Below are 25,215 nucleotides of genomic sequence, written 5' to 3'. Positions count from 1 at the left end.
CCGCTCGGACTCCATGTATGTGTGGCTGCGTATGTCGCCTCCTCTCCTACAGTAGTTTACTTCATTTCCCACCACTGCTCACCTCCAGCGCTGGCAGCAGAATGGCAGCGGCTGCCCCCAACCCGGAGGACTCCGCCAGGAGCAGCGGCAGCGGCGGCAGCGGCACGCCCAGCGCGCTTGCAGGAGATGGGGACGCGGAAGAGGCCGAGGACTTCACCTCCTCCTCCCACTGCTCGGAGCTGTCTCGGCGGCAGAACGAGCAGAGGAAGCAGGGTTTGTTTTGCGACGTGACGCTGGCCTTCAGCAGCGGGGCGGCTACCGGGAGCGTCCAGAGCTGCGAGTTTTCAGCCCACAGGTCTGTCCTGGCTGCGGCCACTGACTACTTCACCCCACTCCTTGGAGGACAGTTTTCTGAGTCCTTGTCCGGACGAGTGGACATGAAGGAATGGAGCTCAGAGCTAGGGCCGGACCCGGAGACGGTGGAGAGTGTCATCCAGTACATGTACACCGGAGAGATACGTGTTAGCACCTGCAACGTTCATGAAGTGCTGGAGCTGGCTGATAGGTATGATCTGTTTACAACCACGACTCTCAGTCCCCACCGTGTTGTTTTTGTGCACTGCTTGTAGGAAACATAATCTGGCTTGACCTATTATCCAGTTAATTCACTCTCTCTGACCTCTCTGTTTACTTCAGGTTCCTCCTACTGCAGCTGAAAGATTTCTGTGGCGAGTTCCTTAAGAAGAAGCTGAGCCTGACCAACTGTGTGGCGGTGCACAGTCTAGCCCACATGTACACCTTGGACCAACTTGCTCTAAGGGCCGCAGACATGATCCGCCGTAACTTCCACAAGGTTATCCAGGATGAGGAGTTCTACACGCTCCCCTTTCACCTGGTCCGTGACTGGCTGTCAGATGCAGAGATCACAGTGGATTCTGAGGAGGTTCTGTTTGAAGCTGTTGTGAAGTGGGTGCAGAAGAACCAGGAGGAGCGAAGCCGCTACTTTGAGGAGTTGTTTCGCCTCCTGAGGCTGCCACAGATCAAGCCAACCTACCTGACCCGGGTGGTAAAAAATGAACATCTGGTGGCCACCAACGAGGCCTGCCTCCGGCTGGTGTCAGAAGCAGTAGAAGGTCATGCTATTCGCTTTGAAAACCTCAAGTCAGCTGACATGGAGTTCTGGTCTTCCCACATGGCCTCTTTTCAGCCACGCTTTGGTCAGAACATGGACGTTATCATGGTAGTAGGTGGAGTGTCAGAGGGAGGGGACTACCTGAGCGAGTGTGTCGGCTACTTTATTTATGAAGACCGGTGGGTCAACCTCCCGCACATTCACAACCACCTGGATGGCCACGCCATTGCTGCCACAGAGACCCACGTGTACGTAGCCGGCTCCATGGAACCAGGCTTTGCTAAGACTGTGGAACGCTACAACCCTAATCGTAACACGTGGGAGCAGGTGAGCAACTTGACCACACGCAAGCACTCATTTGGCCTAACCTGCATTAAGGATATCTTGTACAGCATTGGTGGCCATGGCAACTTCAGCCCAGGTTTCAAAGATGTTAGCGTGTATGAGCCTGAGCAGGACAAGTGGCACAATCTGGAATCTGCTCCCAAGATCCTGCGTGATGTGAAGGCGGTGAGTGTGGAGGACCGATATGTGTATGTCACGGCACGCACACCTGTGGATACAGATAATGAGGATGGACTGAAGACTGTGACCACTCGCTATGACACAGAAAGCCGTCAGTGGCAGGATGTTGACTCCCTGCCCCTTATTGACAACTACTGCATCTTCCAAATGGCTGTGGCGTCCACCAATTTCTACCACACAGCTTCCTGCTGCCCCAAGAGCTACACGGTGCGGGATGAGGTAGCCAGGCAGAAGATTAGTGTGCGCATCTCCGATGAGATCCTGGAGAGCCTGCCGCCAGAGGTAACCAGCATTGAGGGCGCTGCTATCTGCCACTTTGATGAGGATGTCTTCATCATTGGAGGCTGGAAGAACAGCGATGACGTAGACAAGCAGTACCGCAAGGAGGCATACCGATATTGCGCCGAGAGGAAGCGTTGGATGCTCTTGCCTCCCATGCCTCAACCTCGATGTCGAGCTACAGCCTGCCATGTCCGCATCCCATACCGTTTCCTGTATGGCTGCCAGCGGTACCCCATGCCCCAGAACCTGGCCCGCCAGCGAGATCGCATGCAGCAGATGCAGCAGCTTCACAGGCGTACCCTCACACTGCGCCGACAGCTGCAATCGCAGATAGAGTGTTGAACAGGTCGACTCCATCCAAGAACTACACATCACTGTCTGAAGATTTACCCTAAACTTTTTCGGTGCAGCCATCACTCATATGTAACATGCTGCAGCGTGTTTTGTGTTGTTCTCATTCTGGATTTCATTTCATCTCGTGTGCCATGAGCTCTCATGCTCTGTTATTAATTGCCAGTTTTTTAGAAAGCCATGAAATGTGTGGGAAGGCGGACCAGCTGGTGGTCTGTGAGGAGGGGTATGGCGAATGTAAACAAGTGAATAAGAGTGTTATATAGCAGCCAACAACTGAAAATTCATTTATGTTGGTATAGATGCTGTTTATCTGTTTGTACATAAATAGTATAAAGCTGTATATGTATACATTTATATGGATATTTTACATTCCTATATGGTATATCTGTATTGGGAAGGATATGTGACATTAGTAATACCTACATTCCTACATTCTTAATGAAGACTCATTCCATTGTAACACTGTGACAATCTCCTCATTCAAGTGTAACACTGGTTCAGATTTCTAACTTTATTCATAATTGCTCTAGTAGAATGACTTGCTTGTTGCTGCACAGCCTCGACAACTAAATATAAATCAATCCAAGAAGGCTGATATCGTAAAACCTTGTAGACTAGTTTGCTTTTAGATTTCTCTCTTCAGCAGTTGTACAAAGAATAATTATATCATTTTTGTTTGCTCATGTAACACTACTGATGTTTCTCCAGGTTAAAGAGGGAGAGGTGAAATGACAAGAAAGCTGTAGAATCCCATAAATGTGACATGATGTAATTAAATAATTCCTTTAGAGTATGCGTACATTGAAAAATCCTCATCTGCCGCTGCTGTATGACCATTGGCAATGGTTCTGTCATTCCTTTTCTTTTGCACTTTGATTTGTCTAATTGCTCAGTGTGTTCTCATTCATTCACACAAGAAAGATAGCCAGTGTGTATATGTATGAGTGTGGGACTGTGTATATGTTTGGTTATTTCTCTGCAAAGAATAGCAAGAGCTTCTCTGGAAATGCACTTTTTTTGACATCGGTTTGTTTATAAAGTCTTTAAAAAAAAGCATATGAATTTAAGTTGCCATTGCACATTGCTAATTTCATCTGCTTCATATCAGACAAGGTGATTGTACATTGGAAATACTTTGTTTTGACCACTTTCCACCCAGTAAGATTTGGTCTTATTCAGAAAAAACACATTTTTGACAGAATACCCTATGTTATTGTACTTAAATCCAGCTGGATGTTTAATGGAGATCTCATATGCTGTTCTTCGGTGTCCTTTTACCCACCAAAGAAACTTAGAAATGAGATGAAACAGAATAAGACTTCTAGGCAGGCAAGCAGAAGGGATTGTTATAAGAATGTTTTGTGACTGACATTCAGAAAATTCCCACTGTCCATGCAGCACTTATTACAGCATCAAGGTTACAGAGCGCAGAAATGATATTCATTTCCACTTTATGACCAACATAAATAGCACTGCAAATATTAACTGAAATGAGCTATGTAATTTGCTTTGCATGTGATAGTCTGACATTGTGCCCTTATATTGGATGTAAGAAATGCTAATGTCATCACTTGCAATTAAAGTTGTTTTGTAAGACAGAAGCTTGTGTCACCTATCATTACTGGATTTTATTAGATAATAAACAGTTCACAAATTAGGCATTGGGTTTTGCGTACAAAGTCAAGCGGAGTAGGAGGAGCAGGTGCACCTGTATATATAGGTAAGCACGTAATGAGGCGTGGCCTTGTTCCTGAACCCAAGTTAAAAACTTAATTAGATAAATTGCTCTTTCATTTTTACTAAGACAGTGTTTTATTAGTGAAAACCTTACGTTGCGTTTGTTTTTTAAATATATGCTGTAGTTCAGTTTTGTTAACTGGGGTTAACTGGTCTTGAATGGTAGGAACCACATATCAGTGCCCTTGTTTCGGGGGAAGAGCAATTACCGTCCCACAGTTATACAAGTAATGTGGCTTTCAATTGCTCCACATAGGCTCGTAATTGTTACAACTTACACTACATTGCATTTTATTGCGTTACATTTACTTGTTTACTTTGTTGATGCTGCTTCTATGCATTACATGTACCAATCAAAAATCTTATTCGGTCGGTCACCATATATTAGTTCTATTTATATAGGTTTTTTTTGTTGGCGATTTAAGTGACGCTTCAACAATGTTCCGACAGTACCCGGAAGGCAGCAAAACCGTTGATGCTAGCACAGATGATTCTGTCGTTCACATAGCAGCTTGAAGAATCAACGGAGACTGACAGCTGATGATACCTCGTTTTGTCAAAATAACTTTACAGATCTGCAAAGCGTTTCAGACAAGATGGTAATATGATTATCACGTTTTTACAGCGATGCCAAATACTGAAAAGATGCAATGCCTATGACGTCTTATGTAGATGCTAGCTAAAACGTACCTAGCTTACACCAATGTACTTATGCTGTGTAGCAAGCGAACGATTCTCTTTGTTAGCTAATTTATATCGTCTCTGTGGATAATAGAAACTGATTTACTAAAATTCTGCCTGCATTATCAAATATTTGATTCAAGTATGTGTCCTGCAGGCAATACGAATAAGTTAGGTAGTAAAACAAAGCGCTTTGACAGACTGGGTAGCTGAGTCCTGTTTGTTACCTTGCACAGTCAGTAAGCTTTGTAGAACTCGGGCTGTGTCATCACTGTTTCTTCTCTCTGTCTTATTATGCGTGTTCTGCATAGATCCCAGAGTTGTCCAACCCCTCAGTTTTAATGAGGGACCCACAGAGGGTACAAGAGATCCTTGAGTCCATGGTGAAGGCTGGCTCCAACACTCTGCAGGTATCTTCATCCTGACACTACTCTACAGCTCTCACAAACGCAAACGGTGCTTATTATTGTCATTTTTTAATCCAGGTGATCTCAGATTTTGACATGACCCTAACAAGATTTGCACACAATGGGAAAAGGTGTCCTACGTGTCACAGTAAGTACACTGATAATTAAGATTAAATTAAAATTTGCCTTGTGTATATAAAAGTGGATTTTAACTAAACATGTCATTGTTGTTATATTTGCAGGTATCCTCGACAACAGCAAACTCATCTCTGAAGACTGCAAAGAAAAAGTAAGACCGATAAAAAGTTCAAACGGATTTTTTTTCATTAATTGGACTATTCAGTCACATCCAACTCCTCATTATACTCAGTTATTCTTTGATTTATTTGGCATTTTATGTGGTCTTACTTTCAGTCTTCAAGCTTACCCTGTCTGCCATCTAGTGGGTGATAAGAGAAATGTGCAGACAACAAACAATCATGATGTGGCATCTTATTTTTAGGAGAAATGGAGATATATGATGAGGTTTCTCTAATTCAGTCTTATTTTAAAATATTATGGATCTAAGAGAAAAATGTATCTGAAATACAATCTGTTAAATGGTGTCTGCCATTAGTACCTGAAGAATACCTGAAGTAAATCTAATGTAGTTTATCTTGATCTTCTGTCATCTTCCTCAGCTAGCAGGACTGCTCAACACATACTACCCCATTGAGATCGACTCTTCACGTACAGTAGAAGAGAAGCTGCCTCTTATGGTCGAGTGGTGAGTATCTAACCCAGCTAGTCACCAGTGCTTACTACAATAGCTTGCAATATTTTTAAAGCACCCTGTTAATGGGCAGGTGGACTAAAGCTCATGAGCTCCTGGTAGCGCAGAAAATCAGAAAGGACCTTTTATCCGTGGCGGTGCGTGAGTCTGGTGCCATGCTGAGGTAAGAGAGGCCTACAAGTCTGTTTGCTTAACTGTTTTATAATGCAGGCATTATAATAAGTGGATGATTCAACAGGGAAGGCTACCAGCTCTTCTTCGACCATCTGCACAAACACAGCATCCCTCTACTCATCTTCTCCGCTGGGATAGGAGACATCCTGGAGGAGGTGATTCATCAAGCCGGCGTTTTCCACCCCAACGTCAAAGTCTTCTCTAACTACATGGATTTTGATGAGTCTGTGAGTCACCACACTGTGTCACACTAGTCTGACCTTAATAGAAAGAGATCCAAAAATCAATTTGGTTCTGTTTGGGCAGGGGGTGTTAAAGGCCTTCAAGGGAGAGCTGATTCACGTCTACAATAAAAGAGAAGGTGCGCTGCTCAACCCGGGGCATTTCCAGGAGCTGCGGACGAGGCGCAATGTCCTGCTGATGGGAGACTCTATAGGAGATCTGACCATGGCAGATGGAGTTCAGGACATGGAGAACATCCTCAAGATTGGGTTCCTCAATGACAAGGTAAGGGAAAATTTCCACATCCTACCTTTAAGGGAAGAACACACCTCCACAATATAGCAGAGTATTATTTACACCATTGTTCTCTGTTCGTCAGGTGGAGGAGAGGAAGCAGCCATACCTGAACTCATATGACATTGTGCTGATAAAGGATGAAACCTTGGAAGTCCCTAATGCTATTCTCCTCTACCTAACTGGCATTCATTTATGTTGGTATAGATGCTGTTTATCTGTTTGTACATAAATAGTATTAAGCTGTATATGTATACATTTATATGGATATTTTACATTCCTATATGGTATATCTGTATTGGGAAGGATATGTGACATTAGTAATACCTACATTCCTACATTCTTAATGAAGACTCATTCCATTGTAACACTGTCTCAATCTCCTCATTCAAGTGTAACACTGGTTCAGATTTCTAACTTTATTCATAATTGCTCTAGTAGAATGACTTGCTTGTTGCTGCACAGCCTCGACAACTAAATATAAATCAATCCAAGAAGGCTGATATCGTAAAACCTTGTAGACTTTTAGATTTGCTTTTAGATTTCTCTCTTCAGCAGTTGTACAAAGAATAATTATATCATTTTTGTTTGCTCATGTAACACTACTGATGTTTCTCCAGGTTAAAGAGGGAGAGGTGAAATGACAAGAAAGCTGTAGAATCCCATAAATGTGATATGACGTAATTAAATAATTCCTTTAGAGTACGCGTACATTGAAAAATCCTCATCTGCCGCTGCTGTATGACCATTGGCAATGGTTCTGTCATTCCTTTTCTTTTGCACTTTGATTTGTCTAATTGCTCAGTGTGTTCTCATTCATTCACACAAGAAACATAGCCAGTGTGTATATGTATGAGTGTGGGACTGTGTATATGTTTGGTTATTTCTCTGCAAAGAATAGCGAGAGCTTCTCTGGAAATGCACTTTTTTTGACATCGGTTTGTTTATAAAGTCTTTAAAAAAAGCATATGAATTTAAGTTGCCATTGCACATTGCTAATTTCATCTGCTTCATATCAGACAAGGTGATTGTACATTGGAAATACTTTGTTTTGACCACTTTCCACCCAGTAAGATTTGGTCTTATTCAGAAAAAACACATTTTTGACAGAATACCCTATGTTATTGTACTTAAATCCAGCTGGATGTTTAATGGAGATCTCATATGCTGTTCTTCGGTGTCCTTTTACCCACCAAAGAGACTTAGAAATGAGATGAAGCAGAATAAGACTTCTAGGCAGGCAAGCAGAAGGGATTGTTATAAGAATGTTTTGTGACTGACATTCAGAAAATCCCCACTGTCCATGCAGCACTTATTACAGCATCAAGATTACAGAGCGCAGAAATGATATTCATTTCCACTTTATGACCAACATAAATAGCACTGCAAATATTAACTGAAATGAGCTATGTAATTTGCTTTGCATGTGATAGTCTGACATTGTGCCCTTATATTGGATGTAAGAAATGCTAATGTCATCACTTGCAATTAAAGTTGTTTTGTAAGACAGAAGCTTGTGTCACCTATCATTACTGGATTTTATTAGATAATAAACAGTTCACAAATTAGGCATTGGGTTTTGCGTACAAAGTCAAGCGGAGTAGGAGGAGCAGGTGCACCTGTATATATAGGTAAGCACGTAATGAGGCGTGGCCTTGTTCCTGAACCCAAGTTAAAAACTTAATTAGATAAATTGCTCTTTCATTTTTACTAAGACAGTGTTTTATTAGTGAAAACCTTACGTTGCGTTTGTTTTTTAAATATATGCTGTAGTTCAGTTTTGTTAACTGGGGTTAACTGGTCTTGAATGGTAGGAATCATATATCAGTGCCCTTGTTTCGGGGGAAGAGCAATTACCGTCCCACAGTTATACAAGTAATGTGGCTTTCAATTGCTCCACATAGGCTCGTAATTGTTACAACTTACACTACATTGCATTTTATTGCGTTACATTTACTTGTTTACTTTGTTGATGCTGCTTCTATGCATTACATGTACCAATCAAAAATCTCATTCGGTCGGTCACCATATATTAGTTCTATTTATATAGGTTTTTTTTGTTGGCGATTTAAGTGAAGCTTCAACAATGTTCCGACAGTACCCGGAAGGCAGCAAAACCGTTGATGCTAGCACAGATGATTCTGTCGTTCACATAGCAGCTTGAAGAATCAACGGAGACTGACAGCTGATGATACCTCGTTTTGTCAAAATAACTTTACAGATCTGCAAAGCGTTTCAGACAAGATGGTAATATGATTATCACGTTTTTACAGCGATGCCAAATACTGAAAAGATGCAATGCCTATGACATCTTATGTAGATGCTAGCTAAAACGTACCTAGCTTACACCAATGTACTTATGCTGTGTAGCAAGCGAACGATTCTCTTTGTTAGCTAATTTATATCGTCTCTGTGGATAATAGAAACTGATTTACTAAAATTCTGCCTGCATTATCAAATATTTGATTCAAGTATGTGTCCTGCAGGCAATACGAATAAGTTAGGTAGTAAAACAATGCGCTTTGACAGACTGGGTAGCTGAGTCCTGTTTGTTACCTTGCACAGTCAGTAAGCTTTGTAGAACTCGGGCTGTGTCATCACTGTTTCTTCTCTCTGTCTTATTATGCGTGTTCTGCATAGATCCCAGAGTTGTCCAACCCCTCAGTTTTAATGAGGGACCCACAGAGGGTACAAGAGATCCTTGAGTCCATGGTGAAGGCTGGCTCCAACACTCTGCAGGTATCTTCATCCTGACACTACTCTACAGCTCTCACAAACGCAAACGGTGCTTATTATTGTCATTTTTTAATCCAGGTGATCTCAGATTTTGATATGACCCTAACAAGATTTGCACACAATGGGAAAAGGTGTCCTACGTGTCACAGTAAGTACACTGATAATTAAGATTAAATTAAAATTTGCCTTGTGTATATAAAAGTGGATTTTAACTAAACATGTCATTGTTGTTATATTTGCAGGTATCCTCGACAACAGCAAACTCATCTCTGAAGACTGCAAAGAAAAAGTAAGAACGATAAAAAGTTCAAACGGATTTTTTTTCATTAATTGGACTATTCAGTCACATCCAACTCCTCATTATACTCAGTTATTCTTTGATTTATTTGGCATTTTATGTGGTCTTACTTTCAGTCTTCAAGCTTACCCTGTCTGCCATCTAGTGGGTGATAAGAGAAATGTGCAGACAACAAACAATCATGATGTGGCATCTTATTTTTAGGAGAAATGGAGATATTTGATGAGGTTTCTCTAATTCAGTCTTATTTTAAAATATTATGGATCTAAGAGAAAAATGTATCTGAAATACAATCTGTTAAATGGTGTCTGCCATTAGTACCTGAAGAATACCTGAAGTAAATCTAATGTAGTTTATCTTGATCTTCTGTCATCTTCCTCAGCTAGCAGGACTGCTCAACACATACTACCCCATTGAGATCGACTCTTCACGTACAGTAGAAGAGAAGCTGCCTCTTATGGTCGAGTGGTGAGTATCTAACCCAGCTAGTCACCAGTGCTTACTACAATAGCTTGCAATATTTTTAAAGCACCCTGTTAATGGGCAGGTGGACTAAAGCTCATGAGCTCCTGGTAGCGCAGAAAATCAGAAAGGACCTTTTATCCGTGGCGGTGCGTGAGTCTGGTGCCATGCTGAGGTAAGAGAGGCCTACAAGTCTGTTTGCTTAACTGTTTTATAATGCAGGCATTATAATAAGTGGATGATTCAACAGGGAAGGCTACCAGCTCTTCTTCGACCATCTGCACAAACACAGCATCCCTCTACTCATCTTCTCCGCTGGGATAGGAGACATCCTGGAGGAGGTGATTCATCAAGCCGGCGTTTTCCACCCCAACGTCAAAGTCTTCTCTAACTACATGGATTTTGATGAGTCTGTGAGTCACCACACTGTGTCACACTAGTCTGACCTTAATAGAAAGAGATCCAAAAATCAATTTGGTTCTGTTTGGGCAGGGGGTGTTAAAGGCCTTCAAGGGAGAGCTGATTCACGTCTACAATAAAAGAGAAGGTGCGCTGCTCAACCCGGGGCATTTCCAGGAGCTGCGGACGAGGCGCAATGTCCTGCTGATGGGAGACTCTATAGGAGATCTGACCATGGCAGATGGAGTTCAGGACATGGAGAACATCCTCAAGATTGGGTTCCTCAATGACAAGGTAAGGGAAAATTTCCACATCCTACCTTTAAGGGAAGAACACACCTCCACAATATAGCAGAGTATTATTTACACCATTGTTCTCTGTTCGTCAGGTGGAGGAGAGGAAGCAGCCATACCTGAACTCATATGACATTGTGCTGATAAAGGATGAAACCTTGGAAGTCCCTAATGCTATTCTCCTCTACCTAACTGGCATTCATTTATGTTGGTATAGATGCTGTTTATCTGTTTGTACATAAATAGTATTAAGCTGTATATGTATACATTTATATGGATATTTTACATTCCTATATGGTATATCTGTATTGGGAAGGATATGTGACATTAGTAATACCTACATTCCTACATTCTTAATGAAGACTCATTCCATTGTAACACTGTCTCAATCTCCTCATTCAAGTGTAACACTGGTTCAGATTTCTAACTTTATTCATAATTGCTCTAGTAGAATGACTTGCTTGTTGCTGCACAGCCTCGACAACTAAATATAAATCAATCCAAGAAGGCTGATATCGTAAAACCTTGTAGACTAGTTTGCTTTTAGATTTCTCTCTTCAGCAGTTGTACAAAGAATAATTATATCATTTTTGTTTGCTCATGTAACACTACTGATGTTTCTCCAGGTTAAAGAGGGAGAGGTGAAATGACAAGAAAGCTGTAGAATCCCATAAATGTGATATGATGTAATTAAATAATTCCTTTGGAGTACGCGTACATTGAAAAATCCTCATCTGCCGCTGCTGTATGACCATTGGCAATGGTTCTGTCATTCCTTTTCTTTTGCACTTTGATTTGTCTAATTGCTCAGTGTGTTCTCATTCATTCACACAAGAAACATAGCCAGTGTGTATATGTATGAGTGTGGGACTGTGTATATGTTTGGTTATTTCTCTGCAAAGAATAGCGAGAGCTTCTCTGGAAATGCACTTTTTTTGACATCGGTTTGTTTATAAAGTCTTTAAAAAAAAGCATATGAATTTAAGTTGCCATTGCACATTGCTAATTTCATCTGCTTCATATCAGACAAGGTGATTGTACATTGGAAATACTTTGTTTTGACCACTTTCCACCCAGTAAGATTTGGTCTTATTCAGAAAAAACACATTTTTGACAGAATACCCTATGTTATTGTACTTAAATCCAGCTGGATGTTTAATGGAGATCTCATATGCTGTTCTTCGGTGTCCTTTTACCCACCAAAGAGACTTAGAAATGAGATGAAGCAGAATAAGACTTCTAGGCAGGCAAGCAGAAGGGATTGTTATAAGAATGTTTTGTGACTGACATTCAGAAAATTCCCACTGTCCATGCAGCACTTATTACAGCATCAAGATTACAGAGCGCAGAAATGATATTCATTTCCACTTTATGACCAACATAAATAGCACTGCAAATATTAACTGAAATGAGCTATGTAATTTGCTTTGCATGTGATAGTCTGACATTGTGCCCTTATATTGGATGTAAGAAATGCTAATGTCATCACTTGCAATTAAAGTTGTTTTGTAAGACAGAAGCTTGTGTCACCTATCATTACTGGATTTTATTAGATAATAAACAGTTCACAAATTAGGCATTGGGTTTTGCGTACAAAGTCAAGCGGAGTAGGAGGAGCAGGTGCACCTGTATATATAGGTAAGCACGTAATGAGGCGTGGCCTTGTTCCTGATCCCAAGTTAAAAACTTAATTAGATAAATTGCTCTTTCATTTTTACTAAGACAGTGTTTTATTAGTGAAAACCTTACATTGTGTTTGTTTTTTAAATATATGCTGTAATTCAGTTTTGTTAACTGGGGTTAACTGGTCTTGAAGGGTAGGAATCATATATCAGTGCCCTTGTTTCGGGGGAAGAGCAATTACCGTCCCACAGTTATACAAGTAATGTGGCTTTCAATTGCTCCACATAGGCTCGTAATTGTTACAACTTCCACTACATTGCATTTTATTGCGTTACATTTACTTGTTATTATACTTTGTTGATGCTGCTTGTATGCATTACATGTACCAAGCAAAAATCTCATTCGGTCGGTCACCATATATTAGTTCTATTTATATAGGTTTTTTTGTTGGCGATTTAAGTGACGCTTCAACAATGTTCCGACAGTACCCGGAAGGCAGCAAAACCGTAGATGCTAGCACAGATGATTCTGTCGTTCACATAGCAGCTTGAAGAATCAACGGAGACTGACAGCTGATGATACCTCGTTTTGTCAAAATAACTTTACAGATCTGCAAAGCGCTTCAGACAAGATGGTAATATGATTATCACGTTTTTACAGCGATGCCAAATACTGAAAAGATGCAATGCCTATGACGTCTTATGTAGATGCTAGCTAAAACGTACCTAGCTTACACCAATGTACTTATGCTGTGTAGCAAGCTAACGATTCTCTTTGTTAGCTAATTTATATCGTCTCTGTGGATAATAGAAACTGATTTACTAAAATTCTGCCTGCATTATCCAATATTTGATTCAAGTATGTGTCCTGCAGGCAATACGAATAAGTTAGGTAGTAAAACAATGCGCTTTGACAGACTGGGTAGCTGAGTCCTGTTTGTTACCTTGCACAGTCAGTAAGCTTTGTAGAACTCGGGCTGTGTCATCACTGTTTCTTCTCTCTGTCTTATTATGCGTGTTCTGCATAGATCCCAGAGTTGTCCAACCCCTCAGTTTTAATGAGGGACCCACAGAGGGTACAAGAGATCCTTGAGTCCATGGTGAAGGCTGGCTCCAACACTCTGCAGGTATCTTCATCCTGACTCTACAGCTCTCACAAACGCAAACGGTGCTCATTATTGTCATTTTTTAATCCAGGTGATCTCAGATTTTGACATGACCCTAACAAGATTTGCACACAATGGGAAAAGGTGTCCTACGTGTCACAGTAAGTACACTGATAATTAAGATTAAATTAAAATTTGCCTTGTGTATATAAAAGTGGATTTTAACTAAACATGTCATTGTTGTTATATTTGCAGGTATCCTCGACAACAGCAAACTCATCTCTGAAGACTGCAAAGAAAAAGTAAGAACGATAAAAAGTTCAAACGGATTTTTTTTCATTAATTGGACTATTCAGTTACATCCAACTCCTCATTATACTCAGTTATTCTTTGATTTATTTGGCATTTTATGTGGGCTTACTTTCAGTCTTCAAGCTTACCCTGTCTGCCATCTAGTGGGTGATAAGAGAAATGTGCAGACAACAAACAATCATGATGTGGCATCTTATTTTTAGGAGAAATGGAGATATTTGATGAGGTTTCTCTAATTCAGTCTTATTTTAAAATATTATGGATCTAAGAGAAAAATGTATCTGAAATACAACCTGTTAAATGGTGTATGGTGTCTGCCATTAGTACCTGAAGAATACCTGAAGTAAATCTAATGTTGTTTATCTTGATCTTCTGTCGTCTTCCTCAGCTAGCAGGACTGCTCAACACATACTACCCCATTGAGATCGACTCTTCACGTTCAGTAGAAGAGAAGCTGCCTCTTATGGTCGAGTGGTGAGTATCTAACCCAGCTAGTCACCAGTGCTTACTACAATAGCTTGCAATATTTTTAAAGCACCCTGTTAATGGGCAGGTGGACTAAAGCTCATGAGCTCCTGGTAGCGCAGAAAATCAGAAAGGACCTTTTATCCATGGCGGTGCGTGAGTCTGGTGCCATGCTGAGGTAAGAGAGGCCTACAAGTCTGTTTGCTTGACTGTTTTATAATGCAGGCATTATAATAAGTGGATGATTCAACAGGGAAGGCTACCAGCTCTTCTTCGACCATCTGCACAAACACAGCATCCCTCTACTCATCTTCTCCGCTGGGATAGGAGACATCCTGGAGGAGGTGATTCAACAAGCCGGCGTTTTCCACCCCAACGTCAAAGTCTTCTCTAACTACATGGATTTTGATGAGTCTGTGAGTCACCACACTGTGTCACACTAGTCTGACCTTAATAGAAAGAGATCTAAAAATCAATTTGGTTCTGTTTGGGCAGGGGGTGTTAAAGGCCTTCAAGGGAGAGCTGATTCACATCTACAATAAAAGAGAAGGTGCGCTGCTCAACCCGGGGCATTTCCAGGAGCTGCGGACGAGGCCCAATGTCCTGCTGATGGGAGACTCTATAGGAGATCTGACCATGGCAGATGGAGTTCAGGACATGGAGAACATCCTCAAGATTGGGTTCCTCAATGACAAGGTAAGGGAAAATTGCCACATCCTACCTTTAAGGGAAGAACACACCTCCACAATATAGCAGAGTATTATTTACACCATTGTTCTCTGTTCGTCAGGTGGAGGAGAGGAAGCAGCCATACCTGGACTCATATGACATTGTGCTGATAAAGGATGAAACCTTGGAAGTCCCTAATGCTATTCTCCTCTACCTAACTGGCAGTAAGTGAACTGTCCATTGGGTATTCGACACTCTCATGGCCATCAGCTGAAGAGGCCACTGCACAGGAAAGTGCCACCAATCAAAAATGTTTTTGTTTTTTTTTCCTAAATTTGCTAATGTCTATAAATCCAAGTCACAAGTCCAGTAGAAAGCCACAGATTTCCTCCACCAACACACAAACACCTCTTTATGTGGACTGTACTGTAATATTGCAACCCGCAAATTTGCACTGTGCCATTTGTATGCATTTGAGTGTTTTTATCTGTGGGGGAAGATTGGTTTTGTTACACAGTTTTGGTTGTTAGTATAGGGTGTAAAGATAAAGGGAAATGAAAACGCACAACATAAATGACAGCATTTGACTAGTGTGAATGTATCTTCTTACAATAAAGATCCTGTGCAGGGAGTTTAAACTTTAAACCCTCACCTTTTAGAAAGCTAAGTATAGTTTATTTTAAATACTGTTAACACCTTCCTTTTTCTGTGGACAGGGCACCTCATGCTGTTAATCCTTTTTGTCTTCTGTTAATCTTGCACCTGCTCCATATGTCTAAACTGTTAAAAAATAAAATGTGCTGTCATTCATTTACAACTTTTGTGTATTATTACACCAAAATTTAACAATGAATGTACATGAATAGAGTGGGGGAAAAAACAATATAGATTCTGTCTTAATTTTGTTATCATTTTATATTTAAAACCATTATATATCCTTACTAAACAAACAGTACAATTAGTGGTTTTCAATCATTTTTCTATCAACAAATGCATTCCATCCGTGTCAAGTCATTTTACAAATCCTACAAACTGAACAGTCTGAAGTTGAAGCGTATTTAAATGGTGAATATGCATTTCTTCTAGAGAACATTTTTCTTTCACATATTAAATAGCTCCTGTGCACAACAAACTATGAAGCTGACCTCACAACGAAGATTTGACTTTTACCGTTTCCATTGTCCAAGTTGGCAATATTAGGTCTATGTCACAGTAGAAAAAATGCTGGTATGTATTCCATTTAGCTGCTTTGGTTTCAGGGTCTTGTTAATGCTTGCTGACAAAATACATGCCTTTCCTCTCTATGACAGGTCGGAATATCTCCAGCGGGGCCATAAGGTATAAAATCACCTTCAAGGCAGAAAAGTGTTTCACCTTCTGAAACATTACCAGAATAGTTGCACAACCGCTGCTACAACGTCCACCACGTCTCCCCTTTACAACTCATCTTTTCTCGTTTGTTGGTTGTTGATTGTGAGTTCAACTTCTTTGATCTTCCTATCTCTATTTTGGTCCAGGTTATCAAACATGTCCTTAAAGATGCTGTCAGCATCAACCCCTGGCCGAAGTCGACCTTTTCCCTCTTTAACTTGGAGCCTAATGAAGGCTGAAAACTGCAGCAAACAGACAATAAAGCATTTTTAGTGATTAGACCAAATGCAACTTTTCTTAGCAAATCTAGCTGATTACAACATGCTTGTCTGCTTACCTCCTCTAGAGGGACCTCTTTGTCCCCATTAAGGTCCATAGCAGGAAAAAGGGGATCAGGGCTGTCTCCAAGCCACAAGAACATGTAGCCTTCAGGCACACCCTTCTGCAGATCCACCAACTCTAACTCAAAATGGAGCACTGCACTTCTGGGAACTCCTCCAGCTGGAGACACAAAGACAGATGAGATAAAATATGATTTTAAAACAGTACAAAGACAACAAAGTTTTATATATCTGAGTATTTCTGATGACTGACCTCCATTTTCACCATGCCCCAAGTGAGGAGGAATGACCACTTCTCTCCTCTCACCCACACACATGCCGCTCAAACCTTTCTCCAGACCTAGGATCACCTTATTTGCTCCCAGAGTAGTGATGGAAGGAGAGTCATACTGGTCCCTGCAAAAGCACAAATAACCTGTCACCAGTGAATTAAAAAAATCCTGTTAAATAAAAAGTCTTCCAGTATCAAAACCTTGCAGGCATACGTGCTGTTGTCATGGATACATAAAGGGTATAAATTCCAGGCCCACAGAAATCTGTCAGACAAGTAGCCAGCAATGATTACATGCATGAAGGCGGAGGGTGCAGTGTAGCAGAGTGAACAGCAGAGGGCGCTCACGAGGAATACAGCAGGGTGCCGTCCATCAAGGAGCAGTTATAGTGATAGTGAATTAAATCATCCGCCTCACTGGTCACGTTACATTCCTTAGGCTTGTGGGTAACTTTGATACCAACTGGATCTTTGGGGTTGTGGAAGTCAATGACATGAACGTCAAAGACCAGCACAGCAGAGCCTGGAATGAGGCCTTCTGCAGAATAAATAAAAGCACACATTTAACAAGACTTTGTGGGATTGTTGTTCTGTCCAAGTGTCTGTAAAAATCCTCCTAAACTTACCAACACCTGCTTCACCATATGCCATGTGAGGAGGAATTTTGATCCTCCTCTTCTCTCCCATGCACAGGCCATGCAGAGCTTTGTCCATCCCACGGATTATGTATCCCTTGCCAATGTAAGTGTTGTACGTGCTGTTCCGCTGGTAGCTTTGAAGGAGAAATTGAAAGTAAGAATCTGTTTCAATGATACTTTCTAAACTTGTAAAATCTCTGATGTACCTCGAGTCAAAGGGTGTACCATCTTGGAAGGTGCCGTTGTAGTGGTAGCGAATGTAATCCCCGGCAACTGTTCTGCGGGTGCAGCCTTCAGGAACCTCCAGCACCTCCACAATCAGATCATCCTTAGGGTTAAACACATCGACCATCAGCACCTCAAACACCAGAGTCGCCTGAGGAGGGACTTGAGTACCTGAACACAGTAGAATTTACATCATTTCAGACATTACCTTGTCTACTAACAAAGTAATAAAGCCACACTAGAATGTTAATACCATAGCCGCTCTCTCCATAAGCCAGGAAGGGAGGGATAATAATGATCCGCCTCTCTCCGACACACATTCCCAGAAGCCCCTCTTCCATTCCTTTGATGACGTCGTCTTGTCCCAGGTAGGTATCGTAGGTTGAATTCTTTGAGTAACTGAATTAAACAAGTAAATGCTTAAAAAAATTTGTAATGGACAATGCTGTACTACAGACCGTTTCTGTGGCGTCATCTTACCTGGAATCAAACGCCTCACCAGAGAGCAGGGTGCCATTATAGCGGTATCGGACAAAATCTGATGGAGCGGTGGTCCGATTGCAGTTTGCGGGTTTTCTGAGCGTGCGGATCTGGATCTTGTCCTCTTTGTTCCATATGTCCAACAGGAGGACATCATACACCAGCACAGCATCAGGAGGGATTACACCACCTGTCAGACCAACAGCACAGAGTGGGAGAAACCAGTGTTGAGACGATGTCTGCAGCACCAGAGCGCTGTTACTGTCATGTTCCTCTCTGCACCTGTTCCTATGCTTCCATATGCCAGGTGTGGGGGGACTGTGATCCTCCTGCGCTCATTCACACACATGCCCTGAAGACCCCGGTCCATCCCTGTGATGAGTCTGCCCAGGCCCACCTGGCTGATGAAGGCTTTGCCTCGGTCATGGCTGCAGAGGGAAAAGTGGATGAGAGTGACAACAGAGAAGAGGAGGCAGAAATGGGGGAAAAGGCACTGACATAAATATATATACATATATTCACAACAAATTTATATGCACTTTACTCCACTAAAACACATGTATGCATGCTTAAATCACTGGAAAAGCTAATCACACACATACGAGTCTGTGTTTGACACGTCCGCAGTTGTAGTAAATTGCAGAATTTTACTCGTATGTGTATAAAACAATTCATACACGAAGTGCTTCACAGAAAGACACATTTAAAAAAATACTAACACACAGATTTACAATTAAAAACAAGGATAAAAGGTATCCTGTATATTAAAAATAAAATTTCCTATTAAAGATAAAAACATGGAGTCTGTCTGTCAGAGCTAACATTACATGAAGTATGCTGTTAGCTTGTTCTTGATGCTAACATCCCAGTAAAAGACAACGCAGTTAGCTTCATAACTAACTTAATGCTAAATTAATTAACATTTAATGACGACTGTAACTTCACCTGGAGTCAAACTTTTTCCCGTCCACATGGAAGGTGCCGTTAAAGTGATAACGTATAAAGTCTTCGGTCTGCACTTCTCGACGACAAACTTTCGGGATGTAGTACCGATCCACGACAACGTCCACTAAAGGCCCGGGACTGCTACTTACAATAACAACAGGAGTCAAAAGTAAAAGGTCCAAAAATATGATAAAATCCATTTGGAAAGCAGAACACAGCGGAGCAGAAAGCTCCTGTCCGCCAGCGGGGTGATGAGAGTTTTAGAAGTGAAGGAGGCGCCGCGTCAAGTTTGGGATGATCCGGCTGCAAAGCCAACTGTGACAACACGAGGTACATCCGGTTGGTGATTTCAAAATAATGTCTGCTTTTAAAAACCTCATTTCATTTAGAATCTTCCAGTTACTCGCTGTCCAGTAAATTCTGGATACTGTAAGGTTTAACAGTAGCTTCTGCAAATTAATATAACATATATAACAAAATGATGCTATGTAGCTATTTATTACACTTTGTGCTTTTATTTTGACAACGTAATCGACCAGACTTCCGGCCTTGTTCCGCCTCTTTCTGGTTTGCTTGTCGCATCATTCGGGTCCTGTAGTCCACAGAACACCAGGAGGAGGAGGAGTGCCCCCCAGGCCCCCACCCACTTTTTAATGGAATTCTGCAAACGTGTAATGCCCAGAGGCCTGGCTCCATCATTTCAGTCACGATGAGCGCCAAATTATAACCTTTTATTTTGAAGGCATCATTTGGTGACACAGTTTAGTGAGACGGGGAGTTTGAACAGCGGAGGATTCTGATAATAAAAAATACATCAACGTTTCATGTGAACACATCTGGGTCGTACGACATATTTTCAAGTATTCAGGACTCCTCAGATGTTAGATTTGCCCAGAAGTGCTGTGTCAGCAATGCAGATGGCCTCATGAGCTCACTAGTGCATGTCTCAGCTTGTCAGACTGCTGGGAATGTCTGCAAAAATCATAACCAGGCTGAACCTTTTCAGACAATATAGATAGTATGATAATTCTCTAGAATCGAGATCACCTGGCTTAATTATTGCTACTACACATGGTTGCTTTTGGGAGTCACTAAAGCAAACCCTGAATATCTTGAGATCCACTCTCACACTGTAACTTTGTCAACAAACCAGAATTACCGTAATTAATACCGTAAATGGGGCTGTAGTTTCGAGATCTAAACTTGAATTTCTCAGTTTAAGGGAGCAGAAACACCTTTATTACACATTTGGTTAGCCCCTGAATATTTATTTATTTATTTAGGTGTGCATATGTGTCCTGCAAACATTGCATTTCAGCCTTCAAATACTGTGCAAAATCTCAAATAAAGCTATAGTAAGCAACCCTGTGCACAATGCCTCCTCTGGGCTTTTATTTTGAAAGGTTTGAGCAGAAGTCCTTGTTTCCAGCCTTCAGTTCCACCGGACTTTCAAAGCCTACGTGCAGGAAGACATGAGCGATCCCTGCTGAAGAGAAAAAGAAAGTTTTCCTGATCCATTCAAAACAGGGACAGACTCCAGCCGGAGCCGGCCTGAGGTGATGATGATGCTCCTGAGCAGCGTGTGCCTGGCCTTTCTCATCCCCACCCTGGTGGTGGAGGCTCAGTATGAGAAGTACAGCTTTAAAGGTTTCCCTCAGAAGGACATCATGCCGCTGGACTCCGCGTACAGCTACGCGTTGGAGCAGTACGCGGAGCAGAACTGGGCAGAGAGCCTCAAGTTTCTGGAGCTGAGTTTGCGGCTCCACCGGCTTCTGCGGGACAGCGAGGCTTTCTGCAGCCTCAACTGTAGCTCCGTCCGCCGAGACAACGACAGCCTGCACGACGACAGCAGCCTACGCGTCGTGCGCCACATCCTACTGAGGGCTGCGTGTCTTAAAAAGTGCAAGGGAGATTTTCCAGTGTTTAAACTCACCTACCCACGGAGGGATTTACTTGAAACATTCGAGAAAAGGATACCGTATCGGTACATTCAGTACGCATACTACCAGGTGAGACCAGGGGCTCTGATGTGTGGAGTGTTGCGCCAAAGCCTGTGCCTGTCAGATAAAGTTTGAATATGAGCAAAGGCGTAGGGACTTATGATTTTAGTGTTACCGTGCGTCAACAACCAGACGCCTGCAGATTGACTCACTCAGGAGACTTTTCTAGTGGGAGAGATGAGGAGTATATTTTCCCTGCACGCTGCTTTGTTGCGCCCCCCTGCCGAAGGAGCAGTAGTTGAGCATGTGCCACGTCTCTTCCAGTGTTCACTTAAAAACAATCCCCCTGTTCTCCTCTGTCAGACACAGTGATGGAGGCTCTGTCTGCGCACACAGACACCACAGACACATTTCCACTGCCTCAGATTTGTGCGTAAAATCTAAAAATGAATCTTATTGCAAACGTTTGACTTTGGCACTACACCATAAATATTTTTATTTATCAGTACTTATGAGCACCAAAGTGTGTGTTTTTTTTCTGACACACACCTCAGATTGGTTTGTCTTGGTTTGCCTGTCATGACCTCTCCTTAATGCCTGTTTGTTTTAGAGTCATTAGAATATGTTAAATTTGTTGAAGCAAATTTAGAAATAAAGAGTCTTCATCCTTCCTCAGCTCAACAACTTGGAGAAGGCTGTGGCAGCAGCTCACACTTTCCTGAAGAAGAACCCGAACGATCCACATCTGACCAAGAACATGAACTACTACAAGACACTGTTTGATGTAGAGGAATACCTCATTGACCACGAGGAGCAGCCGTATGAAGTATGTATACTCAGCACTGACAACATACAGATATACAACCCTGTTCAAAGTCTACATTCTTGAATTTTCTGTGCCTTTCAGAGTGTTTTTCTGAAAAGCGTGACGCTCTACAACAGCGGGGACTTCAGCAGCAGTGCCAGAAACATGGAGCAGGCCATCACACAATACTTTGAAATATACAGTCTCTGCTTAGGAGGCTGTGAGGGCTCATATGAGATTACAGAGTTTAAAGACTTCTATCCCACCATGGCAGGTAAGGAGGGCGCAGTTTCTAAGTTTCATGTTCATTTGAGAGCACATAATATCTTCTCCTCCCTGCTTTCCCTTTAGATCTCTACATGGAGGTGCTGAAATGTAAGGTGAAGTGTGAGGATCAGCTGACGCCCAACGTCGGAGGCTTCTTTGTGGAGAAGTTTGTAGCCACCATGTATCACTACCTCCAGTTTTCATATTATAAATGTAAGAACGGTGAACCTGACTTTTCATAAACATCAAACTGTGTCATGATTCCCTAACATGCTTGTCGTGTTTTTTTTTTCAGTGAACGATGTAAAGAACGCCGCCCCGTGTGCAGCCAGTTACATGCTGTTTGACCCCAAAGACCAGGTGATGCAGCAGAACGTGGCATATTATCACTTCTACAGGGAGCAGTGGGGCCTCCAGGAAATCGACTTTGAGCCTCGGCCTGTAAGTAAAACTCCCCAGCCTTCTGAAGCTTGAACTGTATATGAACTGTATGAGGCAAATTCACAAAGCTATACTACTGAAAAGGAGGAAAATGCCTGCGTAAAGCGGTCCTGGCGTGAACATTAACACAACCAAAGGGTGGTAATTACAACCTTATATAGTTGTGTAAAGCCAGACTTGTTTCCCTCATCTTTTCATGGCGTAGATCCTGGCAGCAGCTGCAGTGTGCCAGTTTTGTACGGAGCTCCACTGGCCCATAAACGTCTTTGCTTTCTAAGGCTGCCCCACTTACACATAAATTCACTGCTGCTGTAAATATGTCTAAAATAAGAGAGGGGGAAAGCAGTAAACAAAAACACAGCAGAGTTCTCAGCACAGCACCATAAAGCTGTCACTTTCTTCTTAGCTGATGTCTTTCTCTTTTATTTTTTATTTTGCAGGAGGCTCTGAGGTATTTTAACCAGACAACCAAACAGAAGGAGATGCTGGAGTTTGCACTGAACTACCTACAAACAGATGATGAGGTAAGTTTCTATTGTTGGATTGCATTGTGTTTAGGGAACAGTGTTTAACATGTCTCTATGTAGGTTTTACTCTATACACTATAGTTCAGTGTGGAAGTGCACCTTTTCTCCAAGTTTGTTTCCTCTGTTTACCTGAATTTAATCTTCTTAAAATAAAACTGGCACTACACGAAAAAGATATATATATGACAATTATTCTTCTGCACAGAGTGCGAACGCTAGCACCTTTCACATACCATTTACATGCTAAGTCTAACACAAGTTGAGGCAAAGTTTTCGAAACCTTTAAATTAGGCTACATGTCATAGCAGACCAGATGAACGTAACAAAGTGCTGCAAAGTACTTTTTTTAATATTTTAACTTTACGATGAGCTACATGTTTTACTTTATTCTCCTTCTTGTTTTCTGGTGTTTCACAAACAGAAGTGTGTGACTGGCTTCACTTTTTTTCCTTCAAATAATCGTACAGGTTGGTGTATACTGAAGTCAAATCAGTCAAAGTCATCAGTAGCAGGACTTTTACCATTGCTTGTACCTATTGGTACCTTCACTGTAAGCCAGGCAGTATAGTGTGAATGAGTGTAGTGTGATTTATTGCTCTGAAGTGTTTGTGCTATGCAGAGATATCCATCTTTTTTTTGAAAAGCACAAACAAAATTCCATCAAGCTCCTTTGTACATTGTGAGCTTTAAGAGCCAGGAGACCAAAACCTCATCAGATTAAAAAAAAGCTGAACTCTAGTTTAGCACAACATAGTGGATGATCAAGTTTGCACTCTTGTTTTCTGAAGTTTATTCTCTTTCTAAATAGTTTTGGGAAGTATGGACTTTTATTTTGTAGGATTTGCAGACTCAGCTGTGTGAGGATGAAAGGAAGAAAGAAAGTTAAGGAAGGAAGGGGGTGAGGGGGGGTGTTTTCCGCCAGCAGCGTGCGGTATGTGGCTGGGAGGTGTTGGCCACTGAGGCTGTGCCACATCCATTTAACTCAGGTCAGCCCCTCCCAGCTCCACACAATGAGAGGGGGGAAGGAGCACTGTGAACGTTTGTGCTGAATTACAGGGTGCACACGTGAGAGATTTACAGGCATAAGAAGTGTAAAAAAGTGGTAAAATGCTTGCTTTAGTTTGACTGCGTATGTTTTCTTTTTAAATATCAGGATGTGGTGAGTCCAGAAGAAATGGCCACCTCACACTCGGAGAGTCCTGATGCTGAGTTTGAGGGGATGGGAGACTACGAGGAGTCCTTCCTGGCCGAGTGGTGGCAGGAACCCAAATCAAAGTGGGACACTGGAGAGATTGTAGACTGATGATCTGTCCTCATCCTTAGAGAGAACACTTGCTTATCCGTCTCTCCTCCTTCTATGGCAAAGAACAGTGTCACCTCTACGTTCAAACAGTATTAAGAAGGAAAAACGACTCAAAACCAGCGGTTCTCTTTTGCAAGCTGAGAAATAAACAGACAAACTTATCCACCCTGTTGATCAATATCAGAGATTGACGTATCCTGTCTTGGCTGCCATCAGCCTTTTTAAACTGCTATTGTAGAATCAATGTTAGTGACTTTTCTACAGGTCTTATGTACAATGGTTATTTAATGAAAGCCGAAGGCCCCTGCTGTGGTAGAAGGTAGGTCATGTGTGGCTTTTCTTATGGTAAAGGAGCTGTCAACCATCAGCAGGGCGGTTGTTATAATAATTAAAATAATATTTTAATATAAATGTTTGTTTCATCTTTCAATAATAATATCAGAATGCAGAAAGTGTAGAAGTGAACATTCATCATGCTTTATAATGGAAGAATTTAAGTTCATAATAATATGGTCTATATCTTCCTTCTGGTAACAGAGCTTCACCTCTGCTGGACAAAGTTCAAGCAATATTTGATAAAACAGAAAATTCCCCGTACCAAACAACATGATGTGAGAGCATGATTTGTGGTTTCATGTTTTAGTATTTTATTTTCCTTCATTTCAAACCATCTACAAGCTGTAGTTCATTCCTTTCATATATATATTTTTTTTTCAATT

The 25,215-nt window shown here is 41.7% G+C and overlaps 6 protein-coding genes across 6 annotated transcripts; 5 read left to right on the top strand and 1 right to left on the bottom strand.

Moving 5' to 3' along the window:
- The first annotated feature begins 1 nt into the window (after position 1).
- Positions 2 to 3,889, top strand: LOC114440606 (kelch-like protein 11). The gene is made up of 2 exons (XM_028413108.1): positions 2 to 565; positions 697 to 3,889. The coding sequence occupies exons 1-2, from the start codon at positions 18 to 20 to the stop codon at positions 2,279 to 2,281; spliced, it is 2,133 nt and encodes a 710-aa protein (XP_028268909.1). The 5' UTR covers positions 2 to 17; the 3' UTR covers positions 2,282 to 3,889.
- A 583-nt stretch (positions 3,890 to 4,472) lies between these two features.
- Positions 4,473 to 8,087, top strand: LOC114439638 (cytosolic 5'-nucleotidase 3-like). The gene is made up of 9 exons (XM_028411713.1): positions 4,473 to 4,629; positions 5,023 to 5,121; positions 5,197 to 5,266; positions 5,361 to 5,407; positions 5,799 to 5,884; positions 5,964 to 6,053; positions 6,129 to 6,291; positions 6,371 to 6,571; positions 6,666 to 8,087. Exons 1-9 carry the CDS (start codon positions 4,627 to 4,629, stop codon positions 6,810 to 6,812), a joined length of 906 nt encoding a protein of 301 aa, XP_028267514.1. The 5' UTR covers positions 4,473 to 4,626; the 3' UTR covers positions 6,813 to 8,087.
- A 606-nt stretch (positions 8,088 to 8,693) lies between these two features.
- On the top strand, positions 8,694 to 12,282 carry LOC114439611 (cytosolic 5'-nucleotidase 3-like). Its single transcript, XM_028411665.1, has 9 exons — positions 8,694 to 8,827; positions 9,221 to 9,319; positions 9,395 to 9,464; positions 9,559 to 9,605; positions 9,997 to 10,082; positions 10,162 to 10,251; positions 10,327 to 10,489; positions 10,569 to 10,769; positions 10,864 to 12,282. Exons 1-9 carry the CDS (start codon positions 8,825 to 8,827, stop codon positions 11,008 to 11,010), a joined length of 906 nt encoding a protein of 301 aa, XP_028267466.1. The 5' UTR covers positions 8,694 to 8,824; the 3' UTR covers positions 11,011 to 12,282.
- Positions 12,283 to 12,868: 586 nt separating this feature from the next.
- Positions 12,869 to 15,756, top strand: LOC114439652 (cytosolic 5'-nucleotidase 3-like). Its single transcript, XM_028411739.1, has 9 exons — positions 12,869 to 13,025; positions 13,419 to 13,517; positions 13,588 to 13,657; positions 13,752 to 13,798; positions 14,197 to 14,282; positions 14,362 to 14,451; positions 14,527 to 14,689; positions 14,769 to 14,969; positions 15,064 to 15,756. Exons 1-9 carry the CDS (start codon positions 13,023 to 13,025, stop codon positions 15,172 to 15,174), a joined length of 870 nt encoding a protein of 289 aa, XP_028267540.1. The 5' UTR covers positions 12,869 to 13,022; the 3' UTR covers positions 15,175 to 15,756.
- An 82-nt stretch (positions 15,757 to 15,838) lies between these two features.
- On the bottom strand, positions 15,839 to 19,490 carry LOC114440378 (peptidyl-prolyl cis-trans isomerase FKBP10-like). Its single transcript, XM_028412806.1, has 10 exons — positions 19,214 to 19,490; positions 18,551 to 18,696; positions 18,269 to 18,458; positions 18,042 to 18,187; positions 17,770 to 17,959; positions 17,552 to 17,697; positions 17,274 to 17,463; positions 16,908 to 17,050; positions 16,651 to 16,814; positions 15,839 to 16,555 (listed from the first exon to the last, which is right to left on the bottom strand). The coding sequence occupies exons 1-10, from the start codon at positions 19,411 to 19,413 to the stop codon at positions 16,379 to 16,381; spliced, it is 1,692 nt and encodes a 563-aa protein (XP_028268607.1). The 5' UTR covers positions 19,414 to 19,490; the 3' UTR covers positions 15,839 to 16,378.
- Positions 19,491 to 20,674: 1,184 nt separating this feature from the next.
- On the top strand, positions 20,675 to 24,878 carry p3h4 (prolyl 3-hydroxylase family member 4 (inactive)). The gene is made up of 7 exons (XM_028412807.1): positions 20,675 to 21,222; positions 21,830 to 21,979; positions 22,061 to 22,232; positions 22,310 to 22,438; positions 22,521 to 22,666; positions 23,107 to 23,190; positions 24,347 to 24,878. The coding sequence occupies exons 1-7, from the start codon at positions 20,773 to 20,775 to the stop codon at positions 24,494 to 24,496; spliced, it is 1,281 nt and encodes a 426-aa protein (XP_028268608.1). The 5' UTR covers positions 20,675 to 20,772; the 3' UTR covers positions 24,497 to 24,878.
- Positions 24,879 to 25,215: the final 337 nt, after the last annotated feature.

The sequence above is a fragment of the Parambassis ranga genome, chromosome 8 (genome assembly GCF_900634625.1).
Source record: "Parambassis ranga chromosome 8, fParRan2.1, whole genome shotgun sequence".
Taxonomy (NCBI): Eukaryota; Metazoa; Chordata; class Actinopteri; family Ambassidae; genus Parambassis; species Parambassis ranga.
The sequence above is the reverse complement of the archived record's forward strand: the minus strand, read 5'-3'. Positions and strand labels throughout refer to the sequence as shown.

Coding starts and splice junctions, on each gene's coding strand:
- LOC114440606 (XM_028413108.1), top strand. CDS start 18: ATGTGTGGCTGCGTATGTCGCCTCCTCTCCTACAGTAGTTTACTTCAT. Junction 566..696: donor GTGCTGGAGCTGGCTGATAG/GTATGATCTGTT, acceptor TGTTTACTTCAG/GTTCCTCCTACTGCAGCTGA.
- LOC114439638 (XM_028411713.1), top strand. Junction 5,885..5,963: donor CTGCCTCTTATGGTCGAGTG/GTGAGTATCTAA, acceptor GTTAATGGGCAG/GTGGACTAAAGCTCATGAGC. Junction 6,572..6,665: donor TTGGGTTCCTCAATGACAAG/GTAAGGGAAAAT, acceptor TCTGTTCGTCAG/GTGGAGGAGAGGAAGCAGCC.
- LOC114439611 (XM_028411665.1), top strand. Junction 9,606..9,996: donor CTGAAGACTGCAAAGAAAAA/GTAAGAACGATA, acceptor CATCTTCCTCAG/CTAGCAGGACTGCTCAACAC. Junction 10,770..10,863: donor TTGGGTTCCTCAATGACAAG/GTAAGGGAAAAT, acceptor TCTGTTCGTCAG/GTGGAGGAGAGGAAGCAGCC.
- LOC114439652 (XM_028411739.1), top strand. Junction 13,518..13,587: donor CTGGCTCCAACACTCTGCAG/GTATCTTCATCC, acceptor TTTTTAATCCAG/GTGATCTCAGATTTTGACAT. Junction 14,690..14,768: donor ACATGGATTTTGATGAGTCT/GTGAGTCACCAC, acceptor CTGTTTGGGCAG/GGGGTGTTAAAGGCCTTCAA.
- LOC114440378 (XM_028412806.1), bottom strand. CDS start 19,413: ATGGATTTTATCATATTTTTGGACCTTTTACTTTTGACTCCTGTTGTT. Junction 18,459..18,550: donor ATATGGAAGCATAGGAACAG/GTGCAGAGAGGA, acceptor TTGGTCTGACAG/GTGGTGTAATCCCTCCTGAT. Junction 17,698..17,769: donor GGTACACCCTTTGACTCGAG/GTACATCAGAGA, acceptor TCTCCTTCAAAG/CTACCAGCGGAACAGCACGT.
- p3h4 (XM_028412807.1), top strand. CDS start 20,773: ATGATGATGCTCCTGAGCAGCGTGTGCCTGGCCTTTCTCATCCCCACC. Junction 22,233..22,309: donor CTTCTATCCCACCATGGCAG/GTAAGGAGGGCG, acceptor CTTTCCCTTTAG/ATCTCTACATGGAGGTGCTG. Junction 22,667..23,106: donor TCGACTTTGAGCCTCGGCCT/GTAAGTAAAACT, acceptor TTTATTTTGCAG/GAGGCTCTGAGGTATTTTAA.